At 45.5% G+C, this 15,416-nt stretch overlaps 1 protein-coding gene across 1 annotated transcript in view; it reads left to right on the forward strand.

Moving 5' to 3' along the window:
• Positions 1–2,358: 2,358 nt before the first annotated feature.
• The window catches only part of KANSL1 (KAT8 regulatory NSL complex subunit 1), a gene marked incomplete at its 5' end in the record, with an annotated part of 29,024 nt that continues 15,966 nt past the window's right edge, over positions 2,359–15,416 (forward strand). Inside the window, 4 exons of the mRNA XM_009577118.1 lie at positions 2,359–2,500; positions 7,634–7,738; positions 12,872–12,987; positions 14,500–14,695. Coding sequence (XP_009575413.1) covers positions 2,359–2,500; positions 7,634–7,738; positions 12,872–12,987; positions 14,500–14,695 — 559 coding nt within the window. The remainder of the gene's footprint in view (positions 2,501–7,633; positions 7,739–12,871; positions 12,988–14,499; positions 14,696–15,416) is intronic.

Genomic DNA, 15,416 nt, shown 5'->3' on the forward strand with positions numbered 1-15,416 from the left:
TGGAAAGTCTTGTGGGAAACTATCACATGAAAACGCTGTCAATCTTGGGGGTGATTGAATCAGAGCAGCGCTGCTTTTCCAGCGATGCTCAGAGAAACATCTTTGCAAGATAAGGGAGATCTACTTCCCAACCACCGCTTTTCTACCGTCCGGTGTCGTGGAGGGGATTTCGTGCCATTTAGGCTCAGCCTGGAGATTCCTTGTGGGGAGGAGGGACCGTAAAGCTTGCAAGGCATTATCCTTTTTGGAACAAAGTAAAGCATGACTGGGCTGGAGATCTGGATTACAGCTGCGTGATCGGGTGATGCTGGGGTGGTGTTGGCAACTGCTCAGCCCTTTGTGAGCCAGATTAACCCTGTGGTCACTCTGCTTTGCTGGAAGGGTATGTCAGACCTTTACCCAGCCCCGGTGCTCAGCTGCCTTGGCCGCCTTTTGTCTCGGGCTCTGCTGACTGTATCCTTGGTGTAACTGATGGAGGATTAAGATCTGGCTTTGCTGTGGCATCCATCTACAATAAATACTAAAATTTCCACCAAACATAAGGTCAGCACTGATCAAAATAGAGCAGGCACTTTACACAGGGAAATATTCCGGAGAGAAGGACTTAAGCACTCCTGAAAGTGCTTTGAAAAAATGGTCTTGGAGAGGGCTGGGAAGGCTGTAGGCAGCGGATACAATTGCCCATTTTGGTGGAGATCTGGCCTCATCTAAATTGGCACCGAAGCAATGTCACCCACGCAGCTGGGAGGTCCAGCAAGAATATGGAGAACATGTCTTGTTCTAAATATGTGGGTTTCGCTTGCAGTTCGAAGGAATCAACTCCTCCTTTTCAGGGTTTTTTTATTAGTTGATTTGAAACTTGTAATAACCTTGGTGCTTTTTTTTTTGAGGCAAGTGCATTTGGTAGCAGTACGCCTAAATAAGGGCAGATGCATAGGAGGTGTAGATTTTTCTAAGAACTTGATTATTGCTGTTGCTTACCATCTCTGCAGCTGGGGGTGCTTCAGTAGTAAATCTCATTTACCACGTGCTGCTTTTGCTTTGCAGCTTTGAAACGCGTCAATCTCAGCAGAAGACTTCTTGGTTAGATTTTGGAAGAAAAATCTGGACGTTGCTGTGGTTCCCCTGCCCCGAGTGCTCTTGCTGAGTTAAAAAATGCTACAGAAGGAGGGGGAGATGGGCAAAGGGAGTTACTTTGTGATTAATTTCTTAATTGCCAAACATCCAGATGTGTCAAAGGCTTTGTGCAGTGTCACTGAATTTGTGCATGCCCTTTCTGCTGATGCTTTGTTTCTGCACCATCTTGTGTTTTTTTTTCAGTTCTGGGTGGCCTTAATATTTATCCACCGGAATCAGGATGCTTAGGGTATATTTTCATAATATTATGGCTTTTAATGTAGGAGAGTGGAGCCGTGGATTTATATGTTCCTTACCGACTTTGTGTTCCTTTCTGCCTTGGAGTGCGGTTGTAGAGAGTAAGGGTGTTTTTGTAACAGTTGACTGTAAAATGCAATGATGTAGTCCATGCACTAGTGAAAGCATATTTATGCTCCTGCAGAACCGTACTTTGTGTTCTCAGCAGAGCTAAAGAAGGTAGGAAATCAGTCAAGAGTTGCAAAGTGTGTGGGTTCTCCCCATGCACCCACACGTGCTCGCCTTCTCTCACATTGCGCCTCGGAGATCAGGAGTTGTTCACTTAGTAATTTTCTGATGTTTTTTCCTGGCTTCTTTGTTTGCTCAGTCAAGCCATCAGATGCAGAAACCAAGTTTACTGTTGCCCGCTTTCCTTTGCAACACCTCGTTGCAGGGGAGCAGCTTGTGCAAGGTGCTGTTAGCTCTGTTGCTTGTCTCCAAACAGTGGTTACTCTTAAAACCAAATGATGGTGTGTTGTGAAACTTGCCACTGAGTTTTAATTGTGGCCACGTGATACGTGCTGGTGTTCGGGCGTATTTCATGACTGATGACAGAGGTCTTTTTTTAAAGAGGTTATGTCAAGGAAGGGAGGGCAGATGGGGTTTGTTTTCTGCAAGACTTGGAAAAGTGGGTCTGGCAGATGTGGCCAGGTAGGACTGGAGCTGCTGGTTCAGCTAAGCGTGGAATAAAATCTTAACGCTTGCATAGGCAGGACTTCAATCACTGGGTACCAGAAGTTGTTTTAATATTGCTCTGCGGAGGCATGGCTTTTATAGCACGTCTGTAGTCCGGTTGGTAATTATTAGCAGCGGCTAGATGGTATCAGTCATGCCATTCAGTATGTAGCTTTTGATCTATCTGTCAGTTCTGCTAGGTTTTTTTGTGGACTGTATAATTAAAATCACACTCAAAATAATCCCCCCTTCCCCTCTCTGTTTTTCCAGAAGGCGAAGGGCAGAGTGGAGATGGGCAGCAGACCGTGCAGCCATCGTCAGTCGCTGGAATTGGCTCCAAGCCCACGTTTCGGACCTGGAATACCGAATCCGGCAGCAAACGGACATTTACAAGCAGATTAGAGCCAATAAGGTGAGGACCAGGCGTGCGTTTGGGTACATGTGATTTTGCTTTGTATGCCTCCTGATGGCTCTCTTTTCTGATGCAGTGGAGGGTGCGTATGCAAAGTCTGATGCTTTTTTTCCCCCTGCATCTCTCAAAAAGCATATTGCACAGTTGTGACTAATTGTAATGCTATTTGGCACAGGCTGAGTGTCATTCTTTTCCCTGGTTCAGTATGGTAACATGAAGAGAGCAATACCTTACTTTAAAGCCAGTCTTTGGGTACTGAATAACTCTTGCTTTTGTGTGCGTCTTGCTGTTCCCAATTGTTCGAGCCTTTTTTTATTTGATTTTTTTTAAAAAAACCCTTCCCATTCTTTTTTTTTTTGGGGGGAGTAGCTGAAGATGGGGATAAGGAACAACTTAACAGGAGACTTACTGGGGAAGGGAGGGGACTATGGAGGAAGTTTGCTTCAGATGCTATCACATAGCACAGGCTTAAAATTGAGTCAGTATCATAAAAAAAGACTGTTTCTAGGTGCTGACCTCTCTCTGTGGAAGGAATTATTTTTTTCAGACTTGCTTTCAGATGGCGGGAGAATGGGGGAGAGCAGAGAAGGGGTGAGGAAGGAATTGTTATCGAGACTTGTTCAGGCATGCACGTCTAAATGTCAGGCCTTGGAGGGAGGAATGTCTGGAGTTTTTGGTAAGAAGGCTCATGGTATTGCATCAACTTACAGATTCTCAGGAATTCAGAGTCCAGCAAACGCTTTTCCCAGGAAGTATGATGCTCTGGGGGTGGTGGGGAGAGAGGCTTCCAGGCGGGTAGGGAGCACAGGCAGGGGAGGGAGACTGGACTTTTATGCAGCTATGTAGAAAAACAGGCTAATTGAGTGAGCGAGGGCTATGAATGACTAGGTGGACGAGCATGGCTTGCTGAACGGAATGCATTACCGAGATTAGAGCAAAAGGCTTCTGGGAAGCGGACTGTATGCCAAATTAATGAACCACTTTCAGAAAGAACCGTCTTCCTTCTGTCTTAAGAAAGCCAAGCAAGATGGTTTGTAAGTACAAAATAGCTAAACATTTATGTGATAAAAATTAAGTAATGGAAGAAATGAGAAGACTCATCTAATGAAGTGGAAGATTCAGTGCCTTCACCAGATGATGACGACAACTTGACAGGCTTGTGAAATGGTCCGATAATGGCTACAAGCATCCCATATGTTTTTATCTAAGGTTGCAGTCTCTAGGTCTGAAAGGAGAACATCACAGCATTGTGTCAAAGTTGAAAAGTACATCTGAGGTTTCAGAAAACAGGATGTCATCTTTCTTGATTTGTTCAAACAAAAACTCCTCAACTGCGATAACCTGATACGGGAATTTAAATAAAGCATGCCACTTACAGTGGCAGAAAAGTTCAGATGTTCAGGGTTTGGTAGTGGCTGTTCTGCCTGAACAAGAAAGCGAGTATCAGATGCCCCATCTTTCTGATAGGACTTCATGGAGATCACCGCTTGCACCCAGCTTGAGCTCAAGGATGCCTTGTAAAACACGTTCTGTTTTCATTGATGAAAAACTCAGAGTAAGATTCATAAAAGCAGCTTGGGACGAGTACAGAAGACTAGAGAAACGAGTGCTTGTTTCAGTAATACAAGAGGCTTGTTGGAATGGATCTGGCTTCAAATTGTACAAGGACAACAATTAAAGAATTTGGAGACACCTTGTTTTTTCTATCAACATAACTTAATTCTAGCTTATTTGGCCATTTGGAGGTTAAAATGTAGCTGCTGCAGGAATTCAAAGTTGCTATTCTATTTTATTCTTGTTTTAGGTTAACTACCTTCCTATGTTAAGGTTTATATCCCAGCGTACCCTTCAAGAAAGATGCATTGCTTTGTCAAATCAAAGCAAGAGAAGGACCAGGCAGTCAAAAATAACCTTTGTTTTGAAGGTACACTGCTGCCTGGGTGTCTCAGCAGTAATTGTGTTTTCAGCACATTTGGATCGGCTCAGTCGGAGCCTGGTGAGATGCGGAGGAAAACAACAAATCAGTGAGCATGTGTTCAAAGTTAGTTGGAAAGTACTGTGTTTTCTGGCGCTTAAAAATAGTGGGCTCTTGTGCCTTCGATTTTGTGTTGGTTTTGAAGAGCGTGTACAGTTAATTTAAGGGACTGGATGTCCATGAAGGTAATAAGGTGGTTTTGTTTCTTTTCACAATGTGCTGTGTTGGGTCTTTTTGAGATGGGGTGTGGCACGGTGCTGGTCCCCCTGCCACACAGCCTCTTTGCACCTCCTGGCGTGTGTGGGTGGCAGATGCTCCGTGTTTGGAAAAGAACAAACAGCATTTTTTTTCTCTCTTTCTGTGTCTCTTACGAGTTTCACTCTTTGATGGAATAAGAGGTAAATTAAGATGAAGGGCTCCTGCAGGAATTTTGTGCAGTGGCAGACTCAGTTGAAATACAGTGACCAAAACTCCTTAAAGACGGGGTTCTTTTGCTCATCCTCTTTGCAGACCCAGGTTCTACTTGTTCCCAGACCATCCGAGGCAGGTTCGCTGTGTTCCCTTCGAGCTTTTGGTCCTATCTGTGTGCAGCCTGTCCTGTGGGGAGGGCTGTGCTCTGGTCGGAGCTGCTAAGTCAAGAGAAACGCGTGATGGGAAGGGTGGGATGGGAGTTAGGAAGAGCCTCTTGCTGGAGGAATTTGCAGCTCTCACATGAGTTTCCTGTGTCTGCAGTGGTATGTCGGGCTTAGGGCCCGGTAAGAGATGCTGCTGTCCCTGTGGAGGGCTGTTTAGGACACTCGCTCTCTTTCTGATGTGTCTTAATGTATGTCAGTCCTCTTCTTCACCCATTAGTCCCTTGGCAGAAGCTGCTGACTATTACAGACTGTGAGATAGGAGATCTGTCTCTATCTGAGATCTGTACAATTGACTTCTCATTAATGCCATAATTGGTGATAAAAATGGGAGTAAAGAAGCAGCAAACTTGCCCATAAATATGGGGGGGAGGGAGGGGGCGATCTTCCTTTTTTCTTTGTTTTGGAGAATGCTGGTGAAAAGCAAGTATGTGTGACCTTGGAGTAATTCACATGTGCTGCTCCTTTCCCTTTCCTGAAAGGGAGCTGGAAATTTGATGTTGCCGTTCTGATTCCTCTCTATTATTGTATAAATAACGGAGATTTAAAACTCTTAAAAGCAAAGCAGAGAGCACGAGCCCTCAGAAGGAAGATGCTGTCCAACCTGCAGGTCTGTAGAGGTTGTCTCGTGGGCTAGGAGCTGGGAGAGGATGACGGCACGGTAGGTTCGAGCAGCGCAGTGTCTGTACGAGGGCACGAAAACCAAAGCTGTGACTGTCACAGGGAAGGCTGCGTTAAGCGTTGCCTCTGCTTCAAAGTCACCAGTAAAGGGACTGACTTCTAAACAAATACCCACAGTATATAGAACTAATTACTGCTCCTTTCCTGAGTCATGGAGCAGCTCCATGAGGAGCTCATCCAAGAGGATGAAGCTCTTCCTTTAAATTGAAGGCTGAAGTCCTTGGTGGCTGTTTGTGTTCCCAGTGCTCGTGCTTCCCCATCTCATTCTTTCACTGAGCAAATGAGAAGCCCAAGTGCTTTCCGGAGTGTCAAAGTGAAGCCGTTTCCTTGGTTCCAGTTTTGCATTCAGTCCCAGTTTCTCCCTTCTTCATGTCCACTGTCTCCTACACCTGACATCTGGAGATGACCTACCTCTTTGCTGAAGCATGCCTGAGGATGTTTCTAGAAGCAGTGGAGAACGATGGGTTGCTTTCAGAGTGGGATCTTCTAGAGTAGAGGAAAAGCACAGCAGTATTTAATCGAGTTTAGACTTCCGGCCTCTCTTGTGCACTAAACATCCTTCTGGGATGTCAGAAAACTCTATAAAATCATCATCATGTTTATTCTAGAAGCTGGCTACTTCCTCATTGCCGGTCAGAGGCCACGTACAGTTGTATTTAGTTTATGAACTGTTTTTAAATAAAGTATGCCTGAACTATGGGCTACCACTATCTTTCTGGAAAGCCACCGACCTGTTTTATGGAAGATTGTGTCAAGGCATAAGATCAGCCTTATGAGCGACTTCCATGGCCACATGCCATGGCAGTGGTCATGTAAGATTTGACTTTGTGACTTTGAGAAAAGCCTTGTAGCTCTCTCCTCTCTCCAGCTAACGTGTCCAGGTTCCCTTCCAGGCTCACTTTCTTGTGACGCACTGTGCAACCTCCAAAATTGTTTTCAGATGACTGATCTGCCTGTTCTTAATCTGAGCAGCCTTTTCCATAGTCCCTTGTTTGACCAAATGCAAACTTGTTCTGGCTTGTCTTTGTCCTGGATTACATTCATGGCCTATAGGTTCCACCAACTTTCTAATCCCTTGCACATTTTAGCCTGCTTTGTTATAGTGTAGCTCAGAATATGCATAATTATAATGATTTTATTTTACTTTGTGTTGTTCAGAGAGAAAGCAGTCCTGCCTTTAGAGTAGGCTTCACTTAGAGTGCAACATAAACAGGGCAACATATGTTGAGCCTGATAAAACAGTGCTCTGCCACTGTGCTTTGTCCCGCTAAGTTTATAGCAATGGCTTGCTTATCAGTGTTTTTCTTTCCTTATTGAATTTTGTGAATATCACTTCTTTGAAAAAATCTGCTCAGAGTAACAAGTTTGACTGTAGATTTTTGGCACCTGCTCAAAATTGTTTGCTTGGCTGTGGTGGTGAGTTCCACTTTGTACTATGAAAGCAGTCGTTTCCTGCTCTGCACTACAGCAAAATGTTCTCTTTGGTTTTGCTGGCATGCAGCTCACTGAACCTCCTCGCATGCGGGAGGAGGGGAAAGGGTGGGAAGAGGGACAGCAGCGGCGTTTCAGCAGTTTTGCCCGAGAGGGAGCTAACTATCTACTATTAATGGGCTGAAGGCATGTGATCTGGCTTCCGCCACTTTCCTTCCCCCTCCAAGTTCAGCTTAGATGTCAGGAAAATCCAGGCAGCAGGGGATTCGGTTTGGCATCATGTCTGAAAAATGCGGTGGGAATGCAAGCCTTGCTGTGCAGCGGTTGTAGTTTCTGGGGGACGGTGGATGCGCAGTTTCCCTGCTGAGACCAAAGGACCCACAGTTAATTCCTGTTCCCTTCCCTCTCTTCCAGGGGCTGATAGTTCTTGGTGAAGCATCACCCCCTGATCCTGCAGTAGATGATGCATCCCGTCCCGTTAGTGCTGAAGTTAAGCTGGAGCCTGGGGCTGACCGGCTGGTAAGTGCCAGCAGCAGAAGTCACTGGGTCCAGATACTTCACGTTCATGAATTTTGGGTAGGGAAGGTTCATCCTTTAAGCTGCAGTGGAGAGAGATGGCTCGAACTGTGTGTCTGGCATGGGACTGGCCTCCCGCAGAAGCACCTCTCTGTGGGACTTCACGTGGGAATTGCTGATCTGTTGGATATGTAGCTCGCCCTCTCCCAGATTATTTTGGGGTTAATAAATGATAGGCTTTAAACACCTTTTAGAACAGAGTTCCTCGGGGTACCTTTGTAATATGCATTAGCATTTTGTGAAGCTTAAAAATCCTAACTAATCCTTTCCCTCTAGCAAAAGTACCTCAAACTGAGCAGCACAATTAGCAAAGGCTTCTAAAGATGTGGCTGTTAATATCTGCCTGAGTGTTACCCCTTGGAAAGGGAACTAATGATTTCAGTGAGATGCACTGGAAACTATGCAGAGTGCCAGGTATTTATTATTTAATGCAGAAATGTAGGCCACAGACTAAAGGCTTGATCGTACTGTTCAGCCTGGCTGTGATTACTTTTGATCCTGTGGGACACATCGACGTATTAAAATGGAGGATTTTGAAGTTGTGGTGTAGTACTAAGAGAAGGGTGGTCCCTATGTGGCTCAAACTCCTGCTACCAAGCTGCAGCGCTCGTGCTTTTCTGTCCTGATGCCGCATTTGGGGAGAAGCGGAGCTTCACTGCAATGGGAATGCTTGAGTTTCATAGACCAATATTCAATGTAGTTGATACAGATAAAAAACTTAACTAGAAGTGACCGTAAAACTTTACTTCGAGTGTTTTCTCCTATCCCTGGGAAGACTTTGTCAGAGTTTTCCTGATAATATGAAATACTGTGAAATTTTTTATTAACGCCGGACTGCAAAGGGGTTATTATGAGCGATTGTAATAAAATGTCTCCTTGCTTGACACTGGCTTTCAGATGTATGTTTGGAATTTGAGTCTTTAATTAGCAGATTAGCTGAGCCCAAAACTCTGCTGTGTAATTTGGTACAATGAACAGGTTTTGCTCATGACTGAAATAGTAGATGGTGCTTCAGATAAAAACGGAGCCACGCTGGAGGAGCGACGGGAGGCTGGAGAGCCAGGATGACAGGGGCTGCTACAGATCGTGACTGAATCACAAGCATTACGCAGTGTCTGGTTTTGAACAGTGATGTCCGTCTGTTGTGCATGTCTCCCCCCTCCCCTTTTCATGCTTTAACCCAAAAAGCACTTGGAGAATAATAAACAAGCACAGTGACAGCGTGCTCCGATTCGCTTCAGAAATAGCGTGCTCCTGCATTGATGAATTGGCTTGTTATTTGGGAGCTAATCTGTAAATGGCAGGCTGATAATGGAGATAAATAATCAAATTTAACAGTGATAGGATGAATATTTTCTTCCTTATCTGTTTAAATCAGGATGTTTATCTGACATGAGTGTATTTTCAACCTGGGAATCTGCAGATGGAAGGACTGTGTCCCACCTGACTTTGTCCCTACATATTAAAGACATTTTCCATATACTTACAAAATCATCACATTGTCCTTTATTATACTGTCTTAGACATCATCTCTGTATGTATAGAATAGAAAATGTCTGTAGATTTCTGATGTATGGAAAAGAAAATGCTTGGCCGATGCTGTCTGGTTTTGCTGCTCACAGCCATCTCAGTGTTGCTGTGTTTACTCGTTTCCTGCATTGTCCCTTCTCTCATCCCTTTCACTTGGGTATGAGCTTTTCAGAAGGAGACTTTTGTTAGTCGATGGAGATCCGATCTCTCTTGCAGGTCTTGGAGGTAACAGTAATAGATACTGAGAGCAGTGAAGAACAACATTTTTGGTGTAAAGCAGGCTGCAGGTTCCTGCTTGGCACCTTCTTGTGGCTACTCCTGCAGCTGTGCTTACCTCCTTGGAGGGTAACTACTCTTGAAAAGGACTTTTTATTCCCCTTCCATGCGTGGCTGCTGGTGGACGCGCACATCAGTCCATGTTTCCAGCTTCTCTGCAGCAGTGCTGGAGGTGTCAGCCACCAGAAACGCTGCCTCCAGGCACCCAGCTTCTAACCCTGCTGCTGGAGGGTTTGCGCTTAGACTTGCTCATAAGGGTGAGGTGTTGTTGAGTCAGAGCCTTGATCTGCTCCGAGCCAGAGATTAGCCCAGAGACCATTCCTGTTGTGTTAGGACACTTACTGGAAGGGTATCTCTGGAGCCTCTCCTGGAGAGTTGCTTATCATTTTGGCATTCTTTGGGCTGCTTAGAATTAGGCTTTTATTTTTTCCCCTTTGTTCCCCCCCCACCCCAACCTGGCAGAGTAAGAGACAGGTCTGCAATGTGGAGTAAGGGGAGGAATCTATGCTGTCTCATCCCCAGCTCCTCTTTGGATCTCATCCACTCATGGGTACCTCCCTTGGCTGGCGTGAATGCGGGATACGTGTCCTCGGGCATTGGCTTGATATGTGGGATGTGGCTGATAATCCCTAGGAGGAGCTAATCCTGTCGTCAGTGGAGGGAAGGGCTTTGCAAAGAAGGCCTGGGAATGTCTGTTGGGAACTGGAAGCTCAGTATGTGAATAAATATTTTTGCCTGAAGACGGGAATAACACGAAGCCCTGAGGAAATAACTCGGCTGTTGATATTGGTTCATTGCTTGTATTGCTAGTCTAGCGAGGGGGGTGTACTTAAAATTTTTCATAGTAAATGAGAAAAGATATCGATGGAGTGTCTTGGTAAGGCTTTTGCTTGCGTTAGGGGTTTGTATCTAGTAGTAGGTGAAGGTCTGAACCTGTCTGGTTTTGTTTGGGTTTTTTGGGAATATGGGGGACATTTCTGGTGCTGAGTCATGACTACCTGCCAGCACTCAGCTTCTTTACTGCTGTTAGAGCCCCTGGTAGTCTGCAGGCTCCTGGTTTCACGTGCAACAAGCAGGTATGCTAAAGCTGAATCTTTGACACCCCCCCTAAGAGTCCTAGGGATCCTAAAGGCCTGGACTTCCAGGTGTACTCAAAACACAGAGAAGAGGTCAGTCTGGAGCATCGATGTGATCCTGGTGTGATGAACGTTCCTCTGGATCCCAGCCTGGCTGCCCAGCCTGGCTGCCCAGCCAGCCCCGGAGGAAAGCACGGCGTTGGGAGGTGCAGCCAGGAGGAGCTGGTGCAAGAGCTCTGCCTCTGCTCTGGACGCTGGAGATGCCACCTCTTGCAGTCCTGCTCGTTCCCCCGTTGCTCATGTCAGAGCCTTGTTAGGGTACACCCATCTTCAGTGTGATAAGGTGAGCCTGGGCTGTTTCTGATAAACAGACTTTGGATTGATGCTTTCAGCTCCTCCGCAGGAAGCAGAGGGGTCACCCTCTATTCCTATCTTGAACCACCAAGCCGGAGACAGCTCTTGGAGAAGAGGTTCCTCTTTTAAGACCCTTTCTGGAGAAGAAAATAAATACCCTATTTCAAAAGAGCTTACGAGTCATGTGTACCCGCCCTCCTGAACTGTGGGTGCCTCCAGCGGAGGTGTCATGTGAAGGCTCGGCCTTGCTGAGCCTCTGGAAACCGGAGGGAAAACGTTCAGCTCCTGCACTGACTTCACCTCACAGGGTGCCACGTTGTGCTTGCCTAACGCTGCTGGCGCGATCTGATCTCGCCCCTACCTCTGTGCGCCCAGACCGTGTCAGAGACGAGCTTGTCGGTCTGATCCTGTCTCTGCTCCCCCCCCGGGAGAAACGTCTTTTTTAGCAGAAGTGTAGAAAACCCAGCAAAGTTCCTCAAACAGGCAACAGGCAGAAGTTGTCCGTCTTGTTAGAAACTGCTCTTCCCTTGGTGAGTCAGGACTCTGCTATTCTGGAAACCGTTAGTCCAGCACCGCTGTAGCCTGATTTTAGTTCTTCATTGAGTTGGGGGAGTGATTGCAGGGAAAATTTTAATCAATCCAATACCGATGCTTTTGAGATGGAGTATGTGACAAGCAGGGGTGCTGGCCAGCCATCTATGTAGATAAGTCAGACCTTATCTTTTGTCTCTTTTACTAGTACTTGAACTGCACCACCGCCCTTGCGTGTATGAAGGGGGAAATCCAGCTAGAGAGACATTGGCAGTGAGTGTAGGAAGTGCTGCACGAAGGAAGACATGAAGTTTAACCCGGGGGAGGAGGAGGAGCGTGTCTGAAAACAAAAAGAAGAGGCTGCAAGAAGGAGACTGGGGGCAGTGAGTGCCAGGGGTATGAACACGCTGGACCGTGCCGGCACCTGCTGGGGCAGGGAGCAGGAACGTCACTGGCCCGAGGTACAAAGCCAGTGTGTCCTTGGAAGCTGCGGTGACAGTCATTGTCCCCATTGAGGCCACTTGCAGGGCAGTGGGAGATGTGCAACGTTCAGTGCTGCAGCCACACGGTCACTGCTGCTCACTGCAGAGCGAGAGGGTTTGTATTTCAGACCTAAGGCAGAAGGGATTGGGGACCTCTGTGTCTTTAGCTTAGTTTTTACTTACTTTCCTCTACCAAAAGGGTGTTTCCAGCTTTGTGTTTATCAGGCAGTTTTAGCTTTATAGAGTTGGCCTGCTTACATCCAAAAACCACAGCTTGTGTGCACACTCATTTAAAATACTTTTTAAAGTGCTATTTGGACCATGTTTGCACAGGTATTTAGTTAAAATGCAAATTCAGTTTTGCAAGTCTGTTCTCCTCTCCTTCTCCTCCCGTTTTCCCTCAAAGTGCATAGACAAGAGCTTACAGCCATGTGGCTTAGAGCACAACATCAAACTTCAGAAGACGCCTGCGAGGTTTACAGGTGGTTATGAACTTGTTTGCACTGTTGAGACAAAATGCTAAAATCTCCTTAAAGACCTCAGCCTTTCATGCTCCTTAGTGGTTGCCTGAGGGGAATTGAAGTCCTTTGGTTCTTGCATGGAAAGCACTGTCGTGTATCCATCCTCTTGCCAGAGCTACTCCCTAAGAAGTCCTTATGTCTCCAGTCTCCTGTTCACATAGTGACTTCTGAACCCTTGTTTTGAACTCCTGCGTGGAAACCCATGGCTACAGTGCAGAATCCTCAACTAGAAACTGGGAACAAGAACGTTGTGGCTATTTAAGAAGCTTTTTTTATTAATTTATGATCTTTGTCATCCTTCCTTAGAGTGTTTCTGGATCCCAGCCACTAGAGAACTTGGGTATTTCTGCTGCAAATACTCCTGAATCCCATCCCGTCAAGCCCTGTGGAGCACCAAGACCCGTCAATGGAGTTATCAACACGTAAGCTGCTTCCATATTATGGGAAGAGTTTGATTTTTATGATCTTGATGAAGTCGCATTGGAAACCAGCCTGTAACATGCTGGTGGGTAGTAATTGGGTTGGTAATGGTAAAAATGGTCTCTATTTGAAAAAAGTAAGGTAGTAGATCATGCTTGGAAAAGTTTTGGAGGAGATTGCTTGCTTGAGGTTTTCTGCTGCATTGTTTTTCTGAAAATGGTATTAAACTGAGCTGTGTTTATGTGGACAAGCCCTGCAGGCAACCATGCAATGAGCATGTTTGAAACTGTTTCTTTATGGGTATTTTTAATACACTTGCAAATTGTATGATTCAAAGGTACTAGTGGCCCGCTTGCAGTTACTTTGCAGAAGTATCTGTAACCATTGGCCCACTTTTCTGGATATACTGAGGAACCCAAATCCCATTGATTTTGGGAGTAAGGCTTTCTAAATTCTTTTTTTCTCCAGGCTGTTTTTGTTGAGTAGGTCTTTAAGTGGGTAAATGAAAACAAGTGAAAGAAATTCTCCTGTGCTACAGGATGATTTCAGGGTTGAACCACTTGAAAACCCTTGAACACACGGTGCTTCGAAGTCTGATAGTGCTAGAGAAGCATTGCCAGCAGGTTGCACTTGCTTAGTACCTTCGGCAGGGATACTGCAAGCGTAGAAAGCACCGATCAACTAAGTCATTGCTACAGCTGAAACACGGTGGGCTATAACAGAGCCCTTTATATGCCTGTAGCCTTTGAACTACAGAACCTTAGACCACAGGGCTTTAATGTTTTGGATTTTTAGAAATGAAACACTTGTAAAATATACATGAAAAGGTTCTGTAGATGAGGAGTTGTGCTGGTATTTGATAGGTGGCATGGTGTATTGATGCCGTGGTAGGGCAGGGTTACTGCGTGTGGACAGGAAAGTGCTTTGTACATAAAACAGAAAAGTTAATGTTAATATTGCACCTTTCTGGTGTCACTGCTGAGAGTTGTTAGAGGTATAGTTCTCAAATACTAATCAGTATAAGTCTACATCGAGGTTAAATATTTTTTCTAGAAAATTATATGTTCTCTGTCTTGTGCTCTCTGGCATTTAGACTCACGAGAACCTGTTGTATTAAGATACCCTGAACTCTAATTTTGAGGGAAGCTGAATTCTAGGATTAAAGCTGTTCAGGACTAGAGTGGCTTTTGGTCTTGCTCTGTGTCCAGCTTTACATGCTATCTTTTGTTCAGGTATTTTGTCAAAGGTTCAGTAATGGGAGAGTGTGGAAAGTGACCAAAGTAAAAGCAAAAATTAGAGTTGCCTTAATAAAAGCTATTGCCTCATGAAACGGCAATGCTTTAAACTCAGCTTAGAGTGTTTGCTAAGGTCTGAATCGTGAACTGGTTGGTACGTGGGTAACGTGGAATGGTTGAACGAATAACAGTATCTGTCTTAGGGTTGGTACTGCTGGGTAACGTGGGATGGTTGAACGAATAACAGTATCTGTCTTATTCTCTTCTCTTCTTGGGCAGTCTTCAGCCTGGCCTGGCAGAACATGCTCAGGGAGATGGCCAGGAAGCTGAGGAGCTCTTGCATAAAAAGCAGCGACTAAACATGGTTTCTTCATCTTCGGATGCAACATGTGTAGCAGCTCGCACTCGCCCAGTACTGAGCTGTAAGAAGCGACGGCTTGTTCGACCTAGCAGCGTTATGCCTCTTTCCAAAAAGGTTAGTGCTGTTCGGTTTTTTTGATGCAATATATAGCTGAATCTCCACACCGAAGAGCCTGGTGAGGTACTGATGCATTGGTCCAGTGTGCTTTTGCTCTTTGCATGAAGAGGTCTCCCTGTTTTGGGAATGTTTGTGGTTATTAAGAGGGGAAAAATAACGGGGAGGAAGAGGAGGACAGTGAGGCTTCAAAGGGGTTGGAGAAGTAAAGGAGAAGCTTTTAATTTGTTGGAAGACTTTTTATTAGCTGTCACTGGGGAGGGAAGATGCTGAACTCTGATGTGGGTTTTCTTTTCTAAAACCAACCAGCCTGAGGTGAACTTTAGGCTGGCTAGTTCAATATGGCACAGTCTGAGCAGTCGAAAGAAGCTCTGAAAAGTCAAGTATTGGGAAACCTTAACTCTGAGCACAGGAATTAACACAGCCCCAGGAACTCGCTGCTACGTGCTCAAAGGAAAACTACAGTTGCCTGACCAGGCATATGTGGGATGTCTTGCAAAAGGCCTGCCGAGGTGATCATGTTCGCTTCCGCTGCTTAAGTTTGGAAATCACTGAATGCCGTGACTCTGTTCCTGGTTTTGGTTTTTTTTTTTTTTTTTTTCCCCCACACACTCCTCTCCACATAGTCTTCCCTTGCCCTTTTGGAGAATTCAGTTCAGTGGAAATAGAGTTTATTCCCTGTATAAGGAAAGGCCATGCTTCATTCTTTTTAATTTCTCTT

The sequence above is a fragment of the Fulmarus glacialis genome, unplaced genomic scaffold (genome assembly GCF_000690835.1).
Source record: "Fulmarus glacialis isolate BGI_N327 unplaced genomic scaffold, ASM69083v1 scaffold24524, whole genome shotgun sequence".
NCBI classification, from domain to species: domain Eukaryota; kingdom Metazoa; phylum Chordata; class Aves; order Procellariiformes; family Procellariidae; genus Fulmarus; species Fulmarus glacialis.